This window comes from Acartia tonsa, chromosome 5 (genome assembly GCF_053477335.1).
Source record: "Acartia tonsa isolate MP-2025a chromosome 5, ASM5347733v1, whole genome shotgun sequence".
Lineage (NCBI taxonomy): Eukaryota > Metazoa > Arthropoda > Copepoda > Calanoida > Acartiidae > Acartia > Acartia tonsa.
Genome location: NC_137264.1, coordinates 23,418,027 through 23,443,070, shown reverse-complemented (window position 1 = coordinate 23,443,070; position 25,044 = coordinate 23,418,027). Strand labels below are relative to the sequence as shown.

Sequence of the window (25,044 nt, the reverse complement as noted above, 5' to 3'; positions counted from 1 at the left end):
CTCTGTCCTAGGGGCAGTTTGATGTGAAACCCCACCCCTATCCAGTTTGTGCCTCCTGAAGGCACCTTGAACACCATGGAGGTGTACAACTAAGAATAACCACTGTCCAGTTTCACCCTCTAGGGGGCCTTGTCCCCTACCTTGATGGCAATGGCCACATATCACATATCCTGGTCATCGGTCAGCTATGAACAGATGCTACACATCCTCCTTAACCTCAGGGAATTCAATGAGGACAAAAACTGTGGCTGGCAGTGGACCCATGAGACTGCCTTGGTCAAACAGTTGATTGTACAGCTAGAGCACTTCTTGCCTTCAGTCGATGGTGGGTGGAGGGGTCCTGAGCCTTCCCCAGGCTTAATGGGCTGTTGTCGCTTACTTAATGGGAGTGAGGGCAACCATGGCTACTCTCCCAACTGATCCATACCATCAGCTCAGGTCTGTTCAACAGTAACTGTATCCCCAACTCCCTCAGAAAGAACCCTCACAGGTTCAGGGCATGGTTCAAGATGCACACCACCATGATCCCCTGGAGGATCAAGATCAGGGTAGAACTAACTAGCATCTTGAGCAAGGTATGCAGCCCACCACCTGCAGCTCTCCTTTGTAGCTGCTGTGCTAATCTGGAATTGGCAGGGGAGCATTTCATAGCCCAGGGCACAGGCCAGGGTATGTGAAATCACCCTGGGCTTGGAACTTGTTTGCCAGAGTCCATCATGGCATCTACCTCTATAGGTTACAAATTTCAGTTGGGCAGCCACACCCACATGTGACAGTGGTAATGGGAGTCTAAGGGCACCGTTAGGTCTTGACCTGCTCTATCCCAGGGTGCGAGTGAACAACACCCCAGAAAACATGTGGTGCAGACCTCCAAAGTGCTCCACTGGGGCCTGGGGGTGAATGGTCCGGTTTCTGGTTATGATAGGCCTTGACTTGGCTGGCCATCCATCAATCACTGGTGTAAATACTGACCTCATGTTGTATTATAAAGCTATTCCATGTTTGTTAGTTTTGGGAATGGGTTCGAATCCCTACTTGTGTTAATACATTAAGGCACTCTCTGTTAGAAACTCCAGGTAGTCAGTTTGGCCACAGGAAAAAGATACTCTGTTTTGGGGCTGTTCCACTAAAATTACACTAAAAATTTCAAGAAGATTTAAGTTTGTAATAGGATATTTAGTGTAATTTCACTTAAAATCTTAAAATGGCAATATCTGGCAAGAAGGAACGGCTAGGATTTCGTTCTCAACTGATTCTAACTACAATTAGGTTCTATTTGAACGCCCAATTGTCCGAATGTTTGGGAATTTTTTTTAATCTAAAGTTCGGTTAAGGAGGGGTGTGGTATATTTATTGAGTTTGGATTGGTTTGCTCCAAACTAGGGTTAGTTTTATTTTTCATCATTTAGAGATTTATATTGACTTATTGTCGATTGTGGAAAGTATTTTAATCTTCAACACTTTCTTTCCCCCTCAACATTTATAACTAACCAAAAGCCACACATAAGCTTTTGAGGATGATTTATCGAATCTTGGTTTTTAGTAAGTAGCAAAGCCACTCTAAACTGCGAACCAAAAAAAAATAGGCAAATATGAATTTTTAGAATAGCAGCTTTATTATTCATAGATGTTGTCATCCTTGTTTGTCTACCTCTAACTATCTTTGTCTATGATACCATAGTGGAAGGTTAAGTTCATGGCTAAATTTAATCAAAGATATTATTAGAAAACCAATTTAACCAAAAATACCAAAACCATAATTTTGTTTTTAATCTATTTTTATATGAATATTTCATTAAAGTACCTTAAACAATCAACGCAGTTATAAATTATATAAAACTGTTTTTTTAGTAGCTAATATAATATTTCGATTGTATGTCTGTCTGTTTGTTAGTCTGTATGGTACCAGGGATCTTAAGGGATAAGACAATGGCTGATGAATTTATGTACATCCCTTAGGTGAAACACAAGATTATCCCTTCTGTAGATCAAAATTAGTAGTTAAAACGTTTGAACACTTAACTTAATGAACCAACCAATCAAAATTCACTAATGTCCCCAAAGTTGTTAGGCCAACGAATAAAACATTATCATAAAACTTTGCGGGCTAGTCTCCTCTCTCTATGATATTCTACATATATTATCAAAAATAAACAGTGAATTATAGAAAAAGACAGATTAGTACTCATAAAGAGAAACTGCGCAATTTTTTAATATTAAACTTTTTTCCCTGATTTGTTGACACATTAGCTGAGATACTGAGGGCTGTCTCCTGGAAAAAAAAAAAGGATTAAAGATCTCATGAATGTGTATTAGATTTTCCAGTTTGGCTTCAACCCGATTAATATCCACAAGACTGAAAAAAAGTTCTCAGCCATACTGAAAAATCATATATAAAGTCGAATTATATTAATTTATATAACAATAATAACTATACCAATTTTGTTCACTTTATTATCCACGGAAACCTAGCCTAAAAAATTCATATGCTTTCAAATGTCAAAAAAGTGTTATAATAATGTATTAAGCTTTCAATTTAAATTATCTTTGGATAAAGCTCAAAGTGTCATAAAAATCCATCTCTTTTTTAGGGGTGTCCTTTCCCACTTCTATTCTCATCCCTCCTTTATAGACGTATTTTAATGCCGTCACGCATGAAACTTTGAGTTTTCTCGATCTTTGGAAAATTCATTACCTATCCCTTTATGCATATAGTAAATGCGCAAACTAAAATGTATTATTAAAGTAAAAAAGGCCTGTAAGCCGCGGCGGCTTAGCTGCATATACATTTTTAAAAGCATCAATTTGGCTGCAAAAAAAGATTTTTTTTCAAAAATAGAAAAGCTACGACTGACGATTATCCCTAAACAGTTAGTCTGGGCGGCTAATTGATTTGGCGGACGGCTGCAAAAGCAAATCCTGTCTTTTTTTGTCGTTTCAAAGAAAGCCACAAATGAGTTTAATTACAATAAATGATTTTTAATTAATATTAATCCGTCTTAATCGATAATTAAGTCTGCAGCTTAATTTCTTTCGTCGTTTTTTTTCGTGTAAAATTTGATTTATTTTGAGTTGGGTTTTTCCACCTCTCACAGTTATGGAATCTCGACCATAAAGATTTTTTTATCCAATCTTGACAAGAGAGGTATTTCTGGAAAGAGGAATATATATAGAAAACGCCTATGTAAATTAGAAAATCCGCAGAAATCATATTTGCAAGTTATTTGCAAAAATCTGCAATGTTAATTTTCAAAATTAATTTCATGCCTTAAATGACAGATTTAGAAAACAATTTTTTATGAAAGATGTTTATCTATAAGTTTAGAACATACTTGAGGCAAAAAAAAATTCTCTAGTGTTACTTTTGCACCTTATATATGAAAAAAACAGTTTCTCACATTTTATGATAAAAAAAGGTATAGGAACAAAAAAATATGTTCTTTCTAAAAACTATAAAACAAGTTATAACTTTTTTCAACCCTATCATTGATTAAAATGCACTTTTAGGTTTACTCATTACCAAAGTAGCACATAAAAACTCTTTTTATGAAGTTATTAAACAAAATAAAATCAAATCAACAATTAGGTGTTTTTTTATAAGGCAGTACACCATTTTGTAGTATGTTTTTTGGCATTTATTTTGTTGAATTACTTCATAAAAAGAGTTTTTATGCACCTCATTAATTCTTAAACCTAAAAGTGCAATTTAATCAATGACAGTGTTAAAAAAAGTTATAACATGTTTTATAGTTTTTGATCACTAATTTTATATACACTTATCTGATATGTACAGGGTGGGGCAAATAAGACCGGACAAACTTTAAACGGCCATAGTGCCAAAACTACTTGACCAATCAGGACGTTTGACCACACTATAAAAAGCTAATGACCTTTTAGCACAAAAAATCTTTGGACGAAGATGGACGTGTACAACGAGCTGGCCGCGCATATGTTCAACAAGGCAGATTCCAAATGCGCCGGTGGTTTAAACTGAATTCTCGACTAGGGCCCACTAAATCTGACCTCAGCCCATCTGTAGGTGAGGTAGAGTTATGTAACTTGCTGGGGATACTGTCAGATACATAAGTAAGACACTAGAAAAGACTAGAGCTCTCTATCTGAAATAGCTTGGCCGTAGTACTCCAGCAAAGTGATACGGGCAGATTTTGAGATGTAAAAAACGTCAAAAACCGTGAAAATTCGTGAAAATTTCTCGGTTCTTGACTTCACGAACCCATCTTGAACTTAAAAACTCATTTTATACTATGGGTTGCGCTCACAACCCTAGCTGAAACTTCATGCAATTTCTAAAAAGGTAAAAAACGTCGTTCTAGCTCAACTGTGGTCAAAATAAGAACCTCCGTGTTGGATCCTGTGGTTACTCACGTTTCTAAGGAAATGTGGCCTCCCAGCAGCCCGATCTTAATTCAATGGACTTTGGGACCTGAGGCTACTTTGAAGCATGCACCAATAGACGTGCTCATGCCACAAAGACCTCACTCATTGCCACTATCAAGGAGAACTACGCCAGCTTGGACAGGTACATTTTGACCTGGACCTGCCGGCGGTTGAGGAGGCGGGTAGAGGCGGTGATTAAGGCTGGCAGTGATTTTATTGAATAATCTAATAGTCATATACCTATTTTTCTTGCCAGTTTTTAAAATTCAATAAAATCTTTAAAATTGACGATTTTATGTTCATTTGTTTAGAAGTTAGAATTTGTCCGGTCTTATTTGCCCCACCCTGTAAATCAAAATCAAAAAGAACTATCATTGTATTGATTATAATTTACCAAAAGTTATGTTTTTTTATCACCTGTCTTACCTTTTAATTATAACAACGATAACAATAACCATAAAAGCAAAGCTCTAAAATGATAGGATATACGAACGTAAAATTGAACATAAATTTGTTACAAAAATACGTAAATAAAGAATACTGTTTAAGACATACTTTGTTGATAAAAAATTTAAATTCATCATGTTTGAAATGGACGCATAGACTTTCTTATCCCAATTACAGAAGTGCTCCGCTTCCCAAATCGTAACTAAGTGTTTTTTGAATCGTCATGCAAAGTTTAAAATTGATAGGACAATTATAATATATCTAAATTAATGAAAAGAGCTAACTGTTACGGACGGATGGACCGACCCTAAATATAGAAAAACTTAGCTTTTAAAAAAATTCAATAATTAGAAGTACACATATTATGATAATTTTCAGAAAAATGATAAATTAATATTTAAAATTATATGTTTATATGGATTTATTGTTTTGCTGTAAACTATGAATCAATAAATCAAAAAGTTAACCTACAAATATATTATTTAACTTTTTGTCCATTTGATGACTGCGCTATATAGTAGGTATAATTAATTTTGTTCAAGTTTTTCATGTTTATTTTTGATACAAACTGTCACTTTGTTTGATTTGTATTAGATTAAATATATTTATAATAACCATTCTATTTCTTTAAAGTTATTTTAAAGTGATTTTTTTACGCATAGTAATAGAAACAGTGTATATGAAAGATTGAAACGCTATTAATAAAAAAGCGTGTAGTGTCCAATAAAAAATGACATCAAACAATACAAATGACCAATGATAGGCCCGTATACATTGTAATTGACCAATGTATACTGGCCTATCATTGTATGACGTTATTCTTTATTGGACACTACACGCTTTTTTATTAATAGCGTTTTAATCTTTCAACGACGGTTTCCCTCAAAGTTCATAGTCGAGTAAACACCGCCCCCCATATCTTATTTTGAAAAATTTAAGAGGCATATTTTATAGTTTGTTTGTTTTTTTCTTTAGGTTTGGGTTAGGTGCTCTGTAACCCAGCAAGGTCAGTGCACCGCAGATATAGACCATGCAGGTTAGGGCTCCCCGCAGTGATTAGTCATACGATTAAAAACTATCCCTCTCCCCGTGATTAAATAAATTAGACTGATCAGTCCAGCCGTAGACGCGATAAAAGCGGACACACATACAGACATCCTGTTACTAAATATGAATTTACACTACCTGTAAAAGTTTGTTATTCTCTTTAAGCAGACAGAAGAGCTCCTGAGACTTCTTCTCAGCGGATAGGCGGCGAAACTCCTCCACACTTAATTCTTTCATTTTCCTGGCAAACACAGCAAGTTTTATCAAGATGTCAAACTTTAGGCAGTTGTATTTGGGGGATATAGAACTGTGTATTATTCGGGTACCCAAAGTTTTATGAACATGATCTCCCATGATTTAGCTTAAGGACTTTAGGGACTTATTGTAAATATTGATTGGATGGTTTAACTAGGGCTCAGCAGCCGCCACTAAGATTTAGATTTAAACCCGGTTGGATGCTTTAAAATTTAGTTCTTAAAAAGGAGATTGCCAAAATTTGGTGAAGTTAATACTTCAGGCAAGGGCTCGGCAGCCGCCTGAAAGCTTAAGGGAAATCAAACTTTTACAATTTTAAATATAAGCTGGAAGCCTATTGACCAAAATATAGCAATCCCTTTTTTTTAAAAAAAATCAAAGCATCCAAACGGATCTTAATTTGTGGCTTAGTCGTAAATGACGCGAGGCTGCCTGCTCTACTTCCCTCTGATTTAAAAAAAATTGCACTGAGGCATAGAAGCGGCTGCCGAGCCCTTGGTTGCACCAACAATTTTAATATACCGGAAAGGTAATTTTGTTTGGTTATTTGTAATGTAAAATTTTCGCTATTGTCCTATCCCCTCCGATCTCTGACATCATCTCATTTAATATGGAAAAATTTCTAGCTTTGGTTTTAAATAAAGCAATATACCACAGACAGCTGAGCTAACTCTTTGGAAGCTCTAACTTTGTCTGAAAATTTTTACATTAAATTGGTTGTACCTGTTTATGGACAACGACATTCCCCCTACTCATACTATTGTTATTTACTTTACAATTTGTTCTATTAGTGCTTCTTTAACTTCATGAGGTATTATTGGACTATGAACTACGTTGGGTGAGGGTGACATCCAACTGTATTATTATGTTCTATAAACATGATATCCCATGAACTTAAAAACTTTGGGGCCTTTTGTTAAATCTTGATTGATTGGATCAAACTAGCAATATCCAAACCATTCAACGAATAATTTAATCTATAGAGGGGTAACTTTGTGTATCTTTGGGAATAAACAACAATTCATCATCCATTGTCTTATCTCTTAAGATAGGTTTCTATCTAATGCCAACACTTCCGTAAAATAAAGAAGATGTAAATTTGCATCAACATAAAATACTATTAGAATAGCATACAAAGTAGGATAATAAATACCTTTTGTATAGAACTGAGCAAATAAATTGCTGAAAGCAGACATCCTATAAGTTTCTATACCCAATTTCAACATCAATCGCCATTTATTGATATCACGTCGGCCTTTGATACTGTTCAGTCACCTTTCACTCTTGAACACTAGTAATTTACTAATCAAAATTAACTTTTAAGAAATTCACAAAAATAAAATATTGTTTTTTTTGTAAATAATTAGTTTAGTAGGTAAATAAGTTTTAATTTTTTTTTGGTTTAAAAACTAATTTGAACATTATTTTTTTTTTGAAAATAATGTTTACCCCTACATGATTAAGCATTAATAAAGAAATATTTAAGTGGAATAATTTTACCCTTATTAATAATTCATTGTAAAAAAACAAGTAAAAATGATTTTCCAAAAGCTTTCCTCAAATTAAACATTGTTTGTCACTGTAGTAGAATTTAAGGCTCGTAGACTAATCATGTGTGATCGATGTTTGTCTGTCTCAAGATCTTTGTAACCATTGACCCGATTGGGCTCATTTTAAAACAAAACATCCCTGTTAGTTTAGTGATGGAAATACTATATATACCTCTCGTGAAAATGACAAGAAAAAATATTGCCCATAAAACTTATTTTCTTATTTTTCGAAATAAAACAGGAACCTTGCTAAACATATTGAGAGGGGAGGAGGATCCCCTAGAGGCTAATAGTAAAGACACTTTTCTAACTATGTATCGATTCAGGGATCTAAATGGATAAGACATTTGCCGATAAAATGAAAATATAAAAATTACCCCTTCTCTAGATTACAGTTAGGTGTTGAAACGTTTGGACTTATTAAACCAACCAATAAAAAACAATTAAAGTCCCCAAAAATGTTAAATCAATGATCGAGAAAAGGTTTTTTTAAAACTTTTGGGAACTAGTGATGATATGTATACTCTAATAGAAAATAACTGTTGAAAGAATAAACACTGCTAGTCTAAACTATGTATACTCTAATACAAATATTAAGGTTAAAGTATTTATGATTGGACCTCATGTAAGGCCGCATACAGAATTAGTTAATACGTCACTGATAAGTCTTCATTTTAAATAGTCAAAATCAACAACTATATTATTGTAGTCAGTGGCGCAGCTACTCTATCATTTAGTACATAATAGTAAGTATGCTAGTCAATAACCTGTTGCATTAGCGTAATTTGTATCGCGTAGACTTCATTGCTGTCGAGGATATGCTTGGTTTACTTCTAGAACGTTAAAGAGGTACCTGGTCCTATAATATAGCTGTCAAACATGTGAAATAAGGCGGCAACTAATTTCTTTGTACATTCGCCTAACTATCAATCCACAGTAAGCTATAAAAATTGGAAAGAATTTTAATGAATATAATAGATTTGAAATCTGCATAAAATTTTAAGGAATTTTTATAAAATTCGTTTTTTGTATAATTCTTTATCTATTAGCGCAAATACAAATTAAGTTAAATAATTTTGACATCTGTGATTGGTGGATTGAAAACTATCTGCGCCCTGATTGGAGAAGCTTAAGTGACGTACATCATTCAACCAATTAGAGCGCAGGTAGTTTCCAATCCACCTATCCTATTGGTCAAAATTTATTAACTTAAATTGGATTTGCGCTTTTAAATAATGAATTATATAAAAAACGAATTTTATAAAAAATCCTTAAAATTTTATGCAGATTTCAAATCTATTATATTCATTAAAATTCTTTCCAATTTTTATAGCTTAATCCACAGGGTTACTTTAGCAAGGATTATGTGAAAAGAGGTATGTTCAATTCCTACAGTAATCAAATGGTTTGCTGATGTCAAGAATACATAAAGTAGAAGTTCATTACACATTTACACAACCTATTATAAAATAATTGAACCACCTAGCCTTTTTATTAGTTGATCCCCCCAATAAATGCAGTGTTTATAATGAGGAGTTCAATTCTCAATTTTTTTTCAATTTAATGCAAATACATTTTCAACATCTTGGACAAAGTAGCTTCCAGACAAGTAGCCTATAACCTAACCTAACCTATAAATTGTAAAACAATATTAATAACAAAAATAAAAATTAAAAATAAAAACGCTCACCTGAAACCTGATTACTGTTTTAAATATTGAAATTATACTTGTTTATTTTTTATCTTTCAGTTAAGACTTAAAAAAAAGCTTCCATTAAATTCAAATCTACTTGAATTTATTTCCTTTCAAAGGAACTTTTTGCTTAAAAACAAAAATTATAAACTAGGATCTGAAAAATTAACAACAACTCAATTTGACCCTGGATAAATTTCATTCCTACTCTGTTAGTCAGCTCTATTATGCTTTACAGGGTAAATACCTAGGTAAGAGACCAGTCGACAATGATCCTTCATTAATCCTCTGGCGACTCTTAATCCTAACAGGGTCAGAGCTGTCTACTATCAGAATACCTGTCCCTGCCCCTCTCATCTTTATTCAGTCTGCCAAGCACATCTTATATGTGATACACTATTTTTTTGAGGCTTTATTGGTGACTGGGCTAAGGGAATAACACAGGATGTGTGACTTGAGTTACAGGGGCAATACCAAGGTAAGGGACCAGTCATCCTCTGGCGACCCTTGTACCTAACAGTGTTAGAGCATTCTGCTCTTAATAATACTGTCCCTGCCCCTCCCTTCTTTATTCAGTCTGCCAATTACATCTTAAATGTAAAGAATTTTTTTTAATCTTTTGTAAGAACCAATGTAATTTTGAAATAATATTCTTTTCTATATGTGTACATAAATAATTTTTATCCAACTTGAATATCTTGAATGAGTTTTAAATTAATATTTTTATACTTTAAATGTAATTTTTGTAAGTAAATGACAAAGACAAATAAATGAATCAAATAATAACCTACCAACCATTTTTTGTAAATTCTAAACCACTTATATAATGGCATTTGAGGCTATTTTTCTTAAGTAAATGTCCTGAGGCTAACATAGGTTAGGTAAGGTTATAGGCAAGGGGGCCGAGCGCACGCGGCCAGGCAGGCCAGGGGGCCGAGCGCTGCGGCCATGTCCTTTATTTACAGTGGAGGCTACTTTTCTTAAGTAAATGTCCTGAGGCTACATTTGTCTACATTATTCAAGATCCTTTTCAATCCATTTCCTTTATTTTTACACCTTCTGAAAATTTTGGCATATGGACATAATTCCCTTGTTATGGGAAAGCTATAAAGTTGTAAGCTCGTTTTTTCGTCTAAACTTTATTGATTCGAAAAAATCACGAAACCTATACATGTTTTCAGCTGTCGTTGAGGGGCAACACTTTTTATCTGCCACCCAAACTTTATTTTAAAGAAGGTGTATCAACTATTTTTTTTATAGCTAGCCGGTTCTTTTAGTAAGTAGTAGATGTAAAATTTTTCATAGAATTCAGATATGCAATCGGTTTTTTTGTAGACCTCTTATTTTTTAAGTAATTTAAGTTTAAAAAAAAAAATTAAGTCGATTTTAAGGTACTAAAATGCAACAAAAAAAAGAAAGAAAATGGTCATTATGAACAAAAATAGTAAGATCTTTAATTTGACACCTTACTTTTTCAATTCTGTCAGGTAATTATTGAAAAAATCGATTTTTTTAAACCCACGAAAATAAAAACTTTGAACTTACTTTTATTATTTCACAGGTAAAAAAATATGGGTTCATATATACCTTTAGAATCAGAAAAATATTACGAATCCATTGTAAGCAAAATTGAAAAAAAAAGTTTACAATATAGTATATAAACTACAATAAAAGGAATTATATGAAAATATCATATTATATTGTACAGGCAACGTCTTAATTCTTGAATTGAGTATAAAAATGGGAAGGGGGTAAAGAGGGGGTAAAAAAGGGAAGACAATAGTGTTGCCTGAACAAAAAATATAATTGGCCATTTGATTATTTTTTTATTTTTTTTACTTTTTTTCAATTTTGCTTACAATGGATTCGTAATATTTTTCTGATTCTAAAGGTATATATGAACCCATGTTTTTTATGTTTGTTTGAGAAAATATTTAGGTCTAAAGTTTTTATTAAACCGAGGTTAAAAAAATAGATTTTTTCAATAATTACTCAACAGAATTTTAAAAGTAAGGTGTCAAATTAAAGATCTTACTATTTTTGTTCTTACTGGCCATTTTCTTCTTTTATTTTGTTGCGTTTTAGTACCTTAAAACCGACTTAATTATTTTTTTTAAAAACTTAAATTACTTAAAAAATAAGAGGTCTACAAAAAAACCGATTGCATATCTGAATTCTATGAAAAATTTTACATCTACTACTTACTAAAAGAACCGGCTAGCTATAAAAAAAAAGTTGATACACCTTCTTTATATAGCATGTTGGCTTTACCTATATCCTATATTTCAATAATTACTGAACCCATGGAGTTCTTCTTTTAAAAAATATTTACTTAGGCCTCAGGATGGTTTTATATTTTAATTTTGAATTTAGGTCTTATGGTGGTTTTAGGCTATTCTGCCCCCTTCTTACCCTATAGACTACAGAGCTCCTAGTTTATAAGAGTAAAGTAGCTAGTTGATTATATAAAACAAATAGAATTAAGCAACAATTAAATTATATGAAAACATAACTTTATTGTAACAAATAAAAATAAAACAATAACTTTAATGAAAAGGTCAGTTATATGGTTAAATACAATATTAATAATATATAGGTATGTATTTGTTTATAATAAGGTTTATCATATATTCAATATTCATATGTATTAAAAGCGGTTATATGATATGGCTGGCCGTATGTAAAGCTGCGTGTTTCGCGGAAAAACTAGTCGGGGACATTTCTCCTGAGAAAAAAAACATTTTTGCCTCCAGCTTTTCTACTAGTCAATGATACTAAAAAAAAAATTTTCTGTAGAGAAAATATCCCTTCCTGACTTTGAACTCGACAACTTTGTCAAAGCATAATTTTTGTGAATTTCTTAATGCATATTTATGATTTTATTAAAATGAAATAATTCCTTTTAGTTTGAATTTAAGTGTGCCTCTAAAACAGTTTTATACGTAATATTATTAACTACTATTAGTTGTTTTGAGTTATTTTATTCATCCAAATAAACGATCAATCAATGAATAACCGGGAGAAACCAGTTTATAAAACTGAAATACAATGTCGTCCTCTCTATTGTTTAATTAATTTGGCGGGAAGACTTGATCACCAGATTTTTGCCTCATGTACATATCAGGCCAGGCTGGTATTCCTCCTAGAAAAAAATTTCATCAATGAGACATGGGAGATCGTGCTTATAAAACTTTGGGTAGCAGTATAAGTTTACTGGCCAATGTCCCCTACCTCCCTGTTTTATATGTTATTTTAGTACCTTTGATTTTTCAAAGCTTTCTTCCTCCTGTTGAAATTTGATCAATGCTTTGGCTAACATCTCAACAATAGCCTGAATAGATAATTAGGTTTTAGTTAGGGATGGATAGGACAATTATGAATAAATTAATCTTACATCCCAGGGCTCGGCGGTCGTATTCAGGCCACCGATAAGACAATAAACGATAAATTGATGTACAACCCAAATAATCATAAACAAAATTACCCCTTCTAAAGATAAAATGAAAATAAAATTTGCAACACCGTTTAACATAATCTAAAGGCCATTTTCTCCTCCCTCTCTGCTTTTGTTTCTAACCTGGGAATCATCCTCGTGAATGAAGCCATGTTGAACCAATTCCGCGGCCAAACCAATGGCAGAATCTTTCTCTTTGCTGATATTGCAACTCAATTGGCGGTTCATATTATCCTAAAATATTTACAATCAGTAAAGATTTTCATGAACATTAACCCTTAACGGTCGTTTTTTTTCTATCTCATTTTCTGTGTGTGAAAGATAGAAAGCTATAACTGAGCGACCTTTTCAATATGGGTATGACACATAATTGAGTTTTTTTTTTTTTAATATGGCGGGCACAGGATGCCAGCAAACCTGGGAGGGTCGACTGATAAAGGTGCGGCAAGAGGTCCTACGATCTGATTTTAAAGTTTCGCTTTTATTGATGTTGTCACCCCTGTTCCTTGTTGAATTTAAAAATAATGCATAGATTTACCAGAACGTAAGTCAAGAAAATGTTTTAAATTCTGAGAAGCTTTGTTTGTACCAACCATATTAGCGCCATTGTTTAAATAACATCGGTGGTTAGCGAGATACTTCGCTACATACACACACACACACACGCACACACACACACACACACACACACACAAACACAAGAAGACATACATCCTGTTACTATTTTATAATGATTAATAAAATAATCATACCTCCATCCTGAGAAGTATCCTAAGACTAAGCTCTGTCTGTTCTGTCTTAGTTTTATCTCCTCCAGGACTGGTAAGGGAACACTGCATTGTCTGAATACGCCGGTTCTCCACGTCCTAGCAGAAAAGAAAATTTAGTCTACTATAGCATGCAAGGGTTAAAGAAAAAAATTAAAGAAAAGGGCCTAGTCGATTAACCCCCACTCATTTTGAAAAAAGCCTACCCAGTACCGAATAAAACTAAACCTGACAAACGGACAAAACTAACCCAAATCCGCTTAGAGGACGTTCATTGTCTGTCTATTTTTAAAAGCGAAGCTTTTCTATAATTAGGGTGGTCCGTCTGTACGTCCGTCCGTAACGGATAGCTTTTTTCGTTAATTTAGACATGTTAGAATTGTCCTATTGATTTCAAACTTTGCATGGTGATTCCTTTAGTAGTTAGGTACGATTTAGAAAGCGTAGCAACTCTATAATCATTACCAGAATGTCCGTACGTTTATTCTAAACATGTTGATTTTTTTTACTTTTTTAACAACTAATTTTTATGTGATCTAATAATCCGATTGATCTGATTTTTGGAATACTGATTCCTGGGACAACAAAGTACAATTTTATAAGCGAAGCAACTCTATAATCAAATCCTAAAGTTGTAAGTATGTCCATTATTTTGTATCAAGCAGTTTTTCAACAATTTTACTTACAATTTTGCTTCGATTCTTATACATTTATATTCTGATTATTCAGTTCTGATATTATACAAGTGTTAATGTCCGTTTGTCCTACCGTTCCAGTGCTTCGCTTTTATGGATGTTGTCATCCTTGTTCTATAGTATCTACTATCTATCTATCTAACCACTGACCTATCTATCTATCTATTACCTGTGGCTCAGGGGAACATGATTTATCTGACTTGTGTGTCTCTGGACTAGGAGCCCTGGTCTTGCATGGCTGGGGTTGAGCCAAAGCAAAAGCTGTGAGAGGATAGATCCCGTACTTGACGTCCTCCATAAATTTTTCCAGCTTCTCGTGGACTGGGAAGTCTGATAACCTGCGGATAAAACAGAATATTTAAAACATGAATCTTTTTTAATAAATCACGACAGTCTCAAAAATTAATCTCAGTCATGTGATAAATAGTAGAAAATTACGAAACCTTTATGAATATAAGTAGGTATTTGAAACATGACCGACGAACCAATTAAATCATGTACTTGGTGCTCAGACGTGCAAGGCATCTGCACTTAAAATTTAGCTTTCTATCATTAATAGAAGGCAATTAGTTCACGTGTTCCCCATAACGTTACAGACGGACTGACAGACCAAATGAATTATAGAGTAGCTTTGCCACTAAAGGTTGTCGAGTTATATATTTTTAATCTTGGTACTAAAATAAACTGTACCTAAAAGTTGTTTGTGGATTTTCCTCATGATTAACCGAGGCCATAACAGCATTATTACCATAATATCTGTGGATAGCTTCCTCCGTTAAACTCTCATTTGTACGACCTACAAAATAATATTGGAGTTTATCAATGTTTGACAAGATTAGCACAGCATTAAATAAAAGCATATAGAAGGATGACAAATCATCAAAAACATAGTTTAAAATTTTGATGACCTTTTACAGTGTGTGTTTGTTTATGAATTTATGCCTTTCTATATGAATGTATGTAACTGTCTAATTCTATATAAATATATACCCACCTGTAACATTTATTCATCCATCAACCATCTAATTATACCTGTATTTTTTACTAAATCATTTGCTGCCAGCAGTTTTATTAAAGAATGTACTACCAATATAACTGGATGTATTAAATAAAACGACATATATCTATCTGTCTATCAGTTGTGACAGTAAGAGAAAAAAAATTTCCCAGACATAAGGCCAACTGTTTCTAAAATGTCCCAATGAACATATAAATTTAGTATAAAAGACTGAAATCTTAAAACAAGGCCTTTCTGAGAAAATTAGATTTGAAAATTTCAAGTTCAATTTTCACCCCCTAGGAGTTACCGAATAATCATGACAAGAAAAGCAAAGATTATTTATTTAAAATTTTGAACAACTTTGCTTTTATGAAGTCTTTCATAAAACCTCTCTATATATGATTTATTTAAGGCTAAATTTCCGTGACCTTAGCAAAGCAACTGCTAAAAATGGCCATTAATTAACTCCCTTCTGGAGTGGTTTTATGAAGAACTTTATAAAAGCAAACTTATTCAAAATTTTAAATAAATAATCTTTGCTTTTCTTGTCATGATTATTCGGTAACTCCTAGGGGGTGAAAATTGAACTTGAAATTTTCAAATTTAATTTTCTTAAAAAGGCCTCACTTTAAGATTTTCGTTTTTCCACTAAATTTATATGTTCATTGGGACATTTTAGAAACAGTTGCCTTATGTCTGGGAAATTTTTTTTCTCTTACTGTCGCTTCGAGTGGACTGTGCTATCTATCTAAATAAACCTGGATTTTTTACTAAAGTATGTGCTGCCAGCAGTTTTAAAGAATGTACTTTCAATAGAACTGGATGTACCATATACTGCCTTTGTGTATAATATTCATCTATACATCTATCTATCTAATCATACCTGGATTTTTGACTAAAGTATGTGCTGCCAGCAGTTTTAAAGAATGTACTTCAAAAAGAACTGGATGAAAGAGAAGGTCCCGAGCCTTCGGTCTCTTATCAGGATCTTCGTTCAAACACTTTCTAATAAAATCCTAAATAAAAAAAGATTAGCCATTCCATGTAAAGACAATGACATACAAAACATATTATAAGTTATTTTCTCATCCGTCAAGCTATAAAAAAAAAACATTTTATTTAAACAGATACACATACATCCTACTCCTTTGACAGATAAACCTCAAATTAATGCATAGAACGACAGGTAAGGTTTTTTTAATGCAACCATCTCGTAATCAATGCGCAAATTGCACTTAGAATCCGAATTCTCTATAAAACTTGGCATGAGTAATCCTTAAAGGGTCTGTTTTCCCTAAATCAAACAATAAGTTGGAAAAGTAAGGGCTGACGGCTCAGCCGTTTAGCCGTTTTTGTGTGTGGCTATTTTATGGCAAATCTATCCTTAATTACGTAGGAATCAACTTTTTAAAACATATTTTTGCTTTAACTCATGTAAAATAATACTTCTAAAACCAATCATTCGTCGGAAATTTTCTATTATACGACAAAATACGTGATTTTACTGTATGGCTCAGAAATGGTATTTTTTCTAACAGAAATTAATTTGATTCAGCGTTGTGAAGCCGGAGCCGGAAGCCGCCATATTTTGCTGGAGCCGGAGCCGTTACTTTCGTTGAAAAACGGCTTCGGCTCCAGGTTAGCTAAATTTAAAAAGAGATTTTTGTAACTCTGTTATGTCGTGTGCAAATGCCGTTTTTCAAGTCCAATTTTATCAAAAACTGAACTTTTAAAACCTTAAAAAGTGAAAGAAATAGACTTGGCAAAAAAATGTAATGAGTTTTTTTTTAATTCAGGTCGAATCCGGAGCCGCACCCAAATCAAACGGCTCCCCAACGCTGATTTAATTGTTATATTGTTCATTCCATAACTCACCTTTTGTAGTTCATCAGCTAAGGAGTCTATACTCTTCTCAATTGCGTCTGGTGATATCTAAATTATAATAAATTTCATCAATAAAAAATAAGCTTCCTTTTATATTAAAATGATTTATGTTTGTCAAAGAAAAGATAAATTTTAATCCGATAACAGCTTGCTAAGAAAGAAACAGCATGTTAAAGGGCTTAACATATTGCTAATGACTTAAATATGTCCATTGTTCAATTCACCGAAAAAGGCACCATCCCAGTGCTGTAACTCTTTTTATGTTTGATTTCCTTTGAGTGTTAGGTTTTGATTTAAAATGAGGTACATGCCCACTGAACCCACCCAACCTCCCCAATTTTTGCAAAAATTTTCACTGTAGAACAATTAACTGTTTTTTTTGCCTACCTTGACTTTGGAGCTGCCGTCTTCGCCAGCTGTTGTGAGTTCAAGCGCGGCTGTCTCCAAGGCGCACATCCCAAATGCAAAAATGTCGATTGCCGGCGTCAACGCCATGCTGTTTTCTTCTAAATTTGAAAAAAAAAATATTTATGAAACATTTTTTCAACTTCACATTTTTAAAGAATATTTTTTACATTTAAAGAATGCTTCTTTGGATATTTATCTATTTAATAAGGGGCGCTCTTTATCTACAGGGGGAAAAGGGGGGGTTTCTAACCGAAACTGCGAGTTTTCGTTAAAGCAAGCTTTTTATCACCAAGTTTCCTTATAAAAAGTCTAAAAATCAGAATCTTTTTAAGGGAGAACTGTCGGCCAAAAGCTTAAGTCTTATTTTTTTCTCTTCTCCCACCAGGAGGCTTAGGAGTAATTCCCCTTGTCCCTCAAAAAAAAATAAAAAATCAAGTACCCATGCCCCTTTTATGAAAAATATACCAAGAAACATTCTGTAAAAAGCCCAATATGTTTTAATACAGATTTTAAAAGATTTGGCAAAAGGTTTGCACACCAAAAAAAGGAAATAATTGCAACATTTGTTCATGCGTAAATACCTGTTATCTGTTTCTTTACTATTCCACTTGAATTTGTTTAAGGGCATTTTATTTAAATATCATGATGTTAATCCCCAATTTATATACAGCACAAAAAAACATTGATTTACAACATTAAGTTTAATTGTTTTAGTACATCTAAACTAGAATTAGTGGTTGGCTTTATATGAGCCTACATATGGGGGGGGGGGGGGGGTGGGAGGGGGGTAGGTTATAACGAATCCCCTTCTAGGATAAAACTTAAAGGTTTGGGAACAATGTATGAAGGAAAAAACTGGGGAAACAAAACTCTGTTCTTAAAAATAAATGATAATAAAATCGGTAAGTTTTTTTATCCAATAATAAATTTTGGTATGGATTACACATCTAGAACCATCCCTTTTTAACAAGGTTTTTGTAACAATTAATTAAAAGATATAAATTATATTTCAATTACTATACCTATATGAACTATTAATCGTTAATGTTATTCTTTTTAAAGTTAAATAATACTGAAACTGGATGCAGTTAGAGTACATCATAGTACATATATTTGTATCCATCTATCCTTCTATCCAACTCTTTTTTTTATATTCTGACATTTGAGATAGATAGATATTTACTTTTTTGTAGTAGAGCTAATCTATAACTTATGTATTGTCCGTGCCTTCCCTAAAATTGCCTGCCGAGCAATTACCTCCCCCCCCCCCACTCCCAATATTTCAAAATTAAGTGAAAATAGGGGTCGGGGGAACAGGTTTTATACCTATACCTCACAACTATCCCTACCAAAAGTTTTATAAACATGTTTTCTGATTCTTTAACTCAAAAACTTTGTTTTTATCAATAAATCAATAAATGTCTACAGAGTAATTTTGTTTATCATAATTGGGGTTTACACTTACATTGTCTTATTCCTTAAAATCCCTGCCTACTAATAAATATTGTCGTATTTAATAACAATGTCTGTATAAAAATAATTTTATTATTTAACAAGAATGTTGTTACCTTGTTTTGGCTGCGATACTTTTTTAACAAAATTGTCCTTGTTATTACTACCATTGCATTTCTGGTATTTGAATAATTAATTTGAAAGGTATAGCTTGAAAGCAGGGATCTAAATGGATAAGACAATGGTTGATAAATTGATGTACATCCTCAATAATGATAAACAAAATAACCCCTTTTGTAGACTATAATAAGTGGTTTAAACGTTTGGACACTTAACCTAATAAACCTACCAATCAAAGTTCATTAAAAGTCCCCAAATTTGTTTGTTAATATATCAATTTATGAAAAACCTTGGGGACTAGTGTAATACACAGACCCATGTACCCTCCTTCCCTGGTTTAAACAGAGTAAAAACTTTCGCTATACCTAAATACCAGATTACACTTGATTACCTCCTCCGTAACAAAAATAAAATTTACTTTAGAAAGAATAGACAATAACTTTTAAAACAAGATTAGATTATTTGAAAACTGATGCCTTATTTAAAAGAAAAAAAAATTACTGATCTTGTCGGAAAAGTAGAAACATATGCATTTTTTTCAACAAAAAAGCCTTGTAATTGTCGGTTAAAAAGGGGAGGAAATAACGGAGGGGGGGAGGGGCACTTTCTAACGTATTTGTCCGCAACATAAGCAACTGCTTTTAGATCCTCAGTGGGTTGATTTCAAGATTTTGTTGTCATGGTACCTACTAGGTTTGTTTTATATACTTAAATTAAAAAAATTAACACTTTGAATTAAGAAAACATTTGATAACTTTTTAACGAGAGAGATACAGGGCGTTTAAAAAAAAACTGCGTTTTCCAGATTTGGGAAACAACCATTAGGAGTACAAAAAAATAATTATATGTCCATATTCTCTATAAAAATATACATCGAATTTGTTACAGGCGTTTTTTAATATCTCTTAAAACAACAGCGCATTTTAGAGCTCAATGAATTCGAAATGTGTGTGTGTTATTGTATTCTTAATAATTTTATGCTATAACGTTGAATTTAATCCTTTTTTTTACTTGAAAACAACATTATAACATAAACTTCAAAATAATTTAATAATTACATTTAAAACTTAATTTAAAATGCCTTTTTTAAAATAAAAAATCAATATTCTTTTTGCTTGGATTTTAATTCTTAGTATTGACTTGACTTGACTTGAAAGGTATTCTGTCCTGTAAGACACTACCGCCCATCTCTACACTTCCTTCTATGTCTGGCTAAATTTTGTACTGTGTACTGTAGACCACAGTGTTCACATGGGGCTCTTCTGGACCTCGGAGCTTGCCCCTCATTCTCTGCGTCAGGATTGCACTTCTTCATGTGCCTGGCAAAGTTAGACTTGCTGACTATCTTCACACATTTATCACATTTCTTTCTGTCTGCGTCAATGTATGATCCTGTACAGCTCTTCATGTGTGTTGTTAGATTTGACTTGTAGTCAAAAATTTCTCCACATAAATCACATGTAAATTTCATTTTTTGACTAGATTTCTTGTGGACTCTCTTTCTGTGGTTAATGAGACCTGTCTTGTTTTCGCAAACAATACCACAGTTTTCGTAGGTGCAAATAAAGTTGTCGTCAATGTCATCTACCGGATTTCTAGGGCCACTTTCTTCCAGGATTCTCTTTCCTTTCCGTCTTTCCCAGGACTCCAGGTACTTCATCCGTTCCTGGACTGTTGCCTTCCACACTTTCCTGTCCTCTGTCAGCTGTCCGATCTGTGTGTAATCTATACTGGCCTCCCTCAGTAGCCTCTTCCAGTACAGTATGGTTTTTCTCTTCTTTCCTGGAACTTTGTCAAATGACTCCAAATCTTCCATCCAGCCTAATACTACTGCTTTCGTCATTCTGTCGTCATCCATTCTGAAAACATGTCCAATCCGTTCCATTACTTGTTTTTCAATTTTCCATCTTACACTCTTCACGTCCAATTCGTTTCTGACATCTTGCATGTTATAACCGTCCTCTTGCATCTGAATAAGTGTGGGTTTGATTTTCTTACTCCACAGCCACCTATATTTTTTGTCCATTGTGCTCTGGAGTTGCTTGATTTCGCTCAGGTGCCATGTCCTAGTCTGACAATCAAAAAGTAAGGTAGATTCAACACAGGCTTCAATAATTTTTGCCTGCATTTTCTTGGACAATTTAGAGCCTTTTAACCTGTTTTTGACCTTAAGCCAGGTGGCTCCAGCCCTCTTCTTTCTCTGTTTGGTGTCTTCACTCTCACCCATGTAACATCCAAGCATTCTGATCTTTTCACTATCCTCCCTACCGAAATTTAGTGTCTCCTCCTTGTCATCATTATTTCTCTCCTCTAACATGTTCATGACCTTCTTTGTCTCGTCAACACCCTGATTTAGCTCTTTTTTCTTTCCAGCAATTGTTGTGTCATCAGCAAACAGTCCTTTGTCAATTTTTATTCTCTTAGCTTCTGAATTATTGGGTTTCTCCCATCACTGCAAATTTTAAAAGAAAAAAAGTTGACCCTCAAAATTTCACCTTAAAGTGATACTTTTCTAATAGTTTATAGTCCACTGAGTCGTAAGCAGTAAGAATTAAAATCTATTAAGTCCCTTCTAACGAGATATTGGCAACTTTTTGCACACATTTTCGCAAACGGCAAGTCCTAACTATACTTAAGATGATTTTTCAAAATTTTTAGAGGGTTATTTTTTGTTCAGGAGCAATTTTTATATGGTGGAGGCACCCTTCCCAAAATAGTTATAAACATTGCCAGGACATATAAAAAGCTTTAATGTAAAGAAAAACCATATCTGTCTAGCAGTTAGCGAGATTCTTTGAGACAAATAAAAAAATAGTTATCATGATACTTTTATATAAGGATAAAAAAATCAAAGACGTTCAAGCTTTATTTTGGGATTCAAATTAAAAAAAAGAGTTATGCAACAGGTTTGTGGGTAAAATGATACTCGGGCATTATCCTCTTAGAAAATTTTTTTTCAATTTTTTTCAATTTTGTACCACCCCCCCCCCCCCCCGACTACCGACGAACAACTATTTTAGGTTAGGTTAGGTTTTAGGCTAGGGAGCCAAGCGCTGCGGCTAGGCAGGCAAGGGGGCCGAGCGCTGCGGCTAGGCAGGCTAGGGAGCCGAGCGCTGCGGCTAGGCAGGCTAGGGAGCCGAGCGCTGCGGCCAGAGTTCATAGTTCGCTGTTGGGGGGGGGTACTCAAATTTTCAATATTGAAAAAAAAATTTCTAAGAGGATAATACCGATACTCGGAGTGTCAAAATGCTGTTTCAAACTAACTTGAAATTTTTACATTGTGGGATCAGAACTGTGGTGCAATTTCACCCATTTTGTAACAACTACAAGGACGTCCAAGGGGAGGGGGTAAAGGGGTGATTATCCCCCCCCCATATAAAATTTACCCCCCCAAACAGTTTTTTTTAATTGGGGGGTGAATATCCCCCCCCCAAAAAAATAATCCTAAAAAAATTTAGAGAGCTTCATGTGCATTTTTATGTCCACTATCAAGATTTTTTACCACAGCCCAAATTCAAAATACTTTATGGTTCCGCTAATAAATTTTGAGATTTCTAAAATAAAAAAATAGTTTTTCTAACTTTAAAGATAAAAAAGGCAGCTGTTTGAAATATTTAAATAAAAAGGACCTAAAAACAAAGGTTGTTAAATAAAAGGGTTAAGTAAATTATACGATATGATATTTAGTCAAATTTCAAACAAATATTTTTTCATTAATTCATTTATAAAAATCAATATTATAAATATGAACTCACAAAGAGACGTTGTATATTATCATAATATATTTAGTCTGCTTTGTAAAACAAAACACACATTTTTCTTTCTTTAATGCAGGGATGATTTTGGAACAAAAAAAATATAAAAAATAAATTATTTTTAATTTAATTTGATATTATCGTACAATATTTTTTTATATACATAATTTAAGAAATATATTCATAATATAATAACCTGTCATAAAGACGACATATAAAAACATCATCCTGATAAGGAAATTAAAATATATCTTCAAAATTTTCAAATTCATTTTATATTCAAGAAGGAACGAGAAGGATTTGAATTTCAACATTAACTTGTTATTTTGGTTGTATATTTATAATATCTCTTTACAGTTTATTGGTAAAGTTTGGTAATACTTTACTTCGAGTCTATCATGCAGTGCCATGTTCCAGTGCTTGGAAAGGCACTACCTGGGATCCACTTGAAGCTGATGCCTACCTCCATATCTGTCTCGTCCGCCTTTCTCTTTCTTGCTTTAGCTCCTATTCTCATCACTACTTGGTGAAAAATGTTGAATAGGACTGGGGATGATGGGCAGCCTTCTCTCAGTCCCCTCTGTGGTGTCCAACTCTCACTTGTTCCTTCTCTGCTCTTGATTTTGTACATTGTAGTCTCATGCAAGTCAGAAATAACTCTCAAAGCTTTCTCTCCAATTCCGTATTTCTTTAAAATTTTCCATAGTGTTGGTTTATTTACCCTTGGGTAAGCTTTCTTCAGATCTAACAGACGGGCTCCTGGCATTTCTCCTTTGTCTATGTTAGTTCCTGCAGCTGTTGCTCTGTTAAGTAAGTCTCTGGTGTCCTCTTGTATCCTAAACATGATTTGCGTAACATCTGCTGTTGATCTGTTTTTTCTAAAACCGGCTTGGTCGTCGTCCAGTAGGTTCATTTTCTCTGACCACACTCTTAGTCTGCTGGCCATGATTCTGGCGAGAATCCTGGAACCCATGGCCAACAGGCAAACTCCTCTGTAGTTGTTAGCATTGTTTCTGTCGCCTTTCTTGTATAGGGGAATCACCAGGCCAATTTTTAGTGATAGATCCCACTTTTCAGCCCCGTTTTCAAACATATACTGAACCATTTCTATAACCTTTTCAATAATTTCTGGTCCTCCTTTGAACAGGTAAATTAACCTCACTCCGTCTTCTCCAGGTGCTGACTCTCTCATTTTTTTCATCTCCTTTAGAATTTCTTCTCTCGATGGAGTCTGTTCCAATATGTCCGACCATAATCTTGCTTCTTCAGTGTTACTTATATCTTCAACTAGATCTGCTGCTGCTTCCATGTCTTCAGGGTTGTTTTCAAATCTATCTTTCGAGATTTCCTGAAAATGGTTCTTAAACTGCTCTTTAGTCAAGTTGGTGGAGTCTGGGGCTCTAGTCATACCTCTAGTGCCCAACTCTTTCAATTTCTTGTAAACCGCTCCAGAGTCACCTCTGATCCCGGCTTCCTCACACTCTGATATTATTCCGTCCCACCATTCTTTCTCCCACAGTCTAGTTTTTCTCTGAAGGTCAGTCCTTGCTTCTTTCAGTTGTGTCTTTATCTGGTTTAGTTCTGCTTCCAGTCTTTCTATATCAGCGGCATTTCTTTCTCCTTGTCTCCTCTCCATACAGTCATTTCTCTGGGTAAGGCATCCAGTTATTCTGGCTCTCAATCTCTGTATTTCCTCATCTCTTCCGACCATCCATGGGTTCTCAATCTTTTTTTCTTGTAGGCCACATATGTCCTCAGCAGCTTTTGTCACAACTTTTGTTATCTCTGTCCAATACGTAGAGTCTTACGGCATGTTCAGCCGTTCCGGCACCTCCAGCCGTTCCGGCCCATCCAGCTGTTCCGGCACATCCAGCCGTTCCGGCACCTCCAGCCGTTCTGGCACATCCAGCCGTTCTCGTTCTCTTTCCTCCAGTAGTATTTCTACTCTGTGTCTGTATCTAGTGGCAATGACCTCGTCTTTCAGTTTCTCCCAACATATTTTTGGTGTCCGTTTTTGGTTAAATGGTATACTCTTCTTTGGTTTTTTTATGGTCAACGTCATTTTCTTTGGTTTGTGGTCTGACAATGAGTTTTCTCCAACTGTGCAAATTTTTCTGAC

At 34.0% G+C, this 25,044-nt stretch overlaps 1 protein-coding gene and 1 long non-coding RNA gene across 3 annotated transcripts in view; both read right to left on the bottom strand.

Annotated features, from left to right (window-relative positions):
* Positions 1–2,230: 2,230 nt before the first annotated feature.
* On the bottom strand, positions 2,231–7,424 carry LOC145320285 (uncharacterized). The gene is made up of 3 exons (XR_013880146.1): positions 7,301–7,424; positions 6,031–6,133; positions 2,231–2,272 (listed from the first exon to the last, which is right to left on the bottom strand). It is a non-coding gene; the product is annotated as an uncharacterized LOC145320285 (long non-coding RNA).
* A 4,462-nt stretch (positions 7,425–11,886) lies between these two features.
* Madm (MLF1-adaptor molecule) overlaps positions 11,887–25,044 on the bottom strand; it is a 30,913-nt gene continuing 17,755 nt past the window's right edge. For both annotated transcript variants that reach the window (XM_080160920.1, XM_080160921.1), the window contains 9 exons: positions 17,578–17,696; positions 17,182–17,238; positions 16,190–16,322; positions 14,997–15,102; positions 14,476–14,644; positions 13,597–13,710; positions 12,968–13,078; positions 12,650–12,721; positions 11,887–12,532 (listed from right to left, as the gene is read on the bottom strand). In XM_080160920.1, the coding sequence (XP_080017046.1) occupies positions 12,500–12,532; positions 12,650–12,721; positions 12,968–13,078; positions 13,597–13,710; positions 14,476–14,644; positions 14,997–15,102; positions 16,190–16,322; positions 17,182–17,238; positions 17,578–17,696 (914 nt within the window). In that variant the 3' untranslated portion in view covers positions 11,887–12,499. The remainder of the gene's footprint in view (positions 12,533–12,649; positions 12,722–12,967; positions 13,079–13,596; positions 13,711–14,475; positions 14,645–14,996; positions 15,103–16,189; positions 16,323–17,181; positions 17,239–17,577; positions 17,697–25,044) is intronic.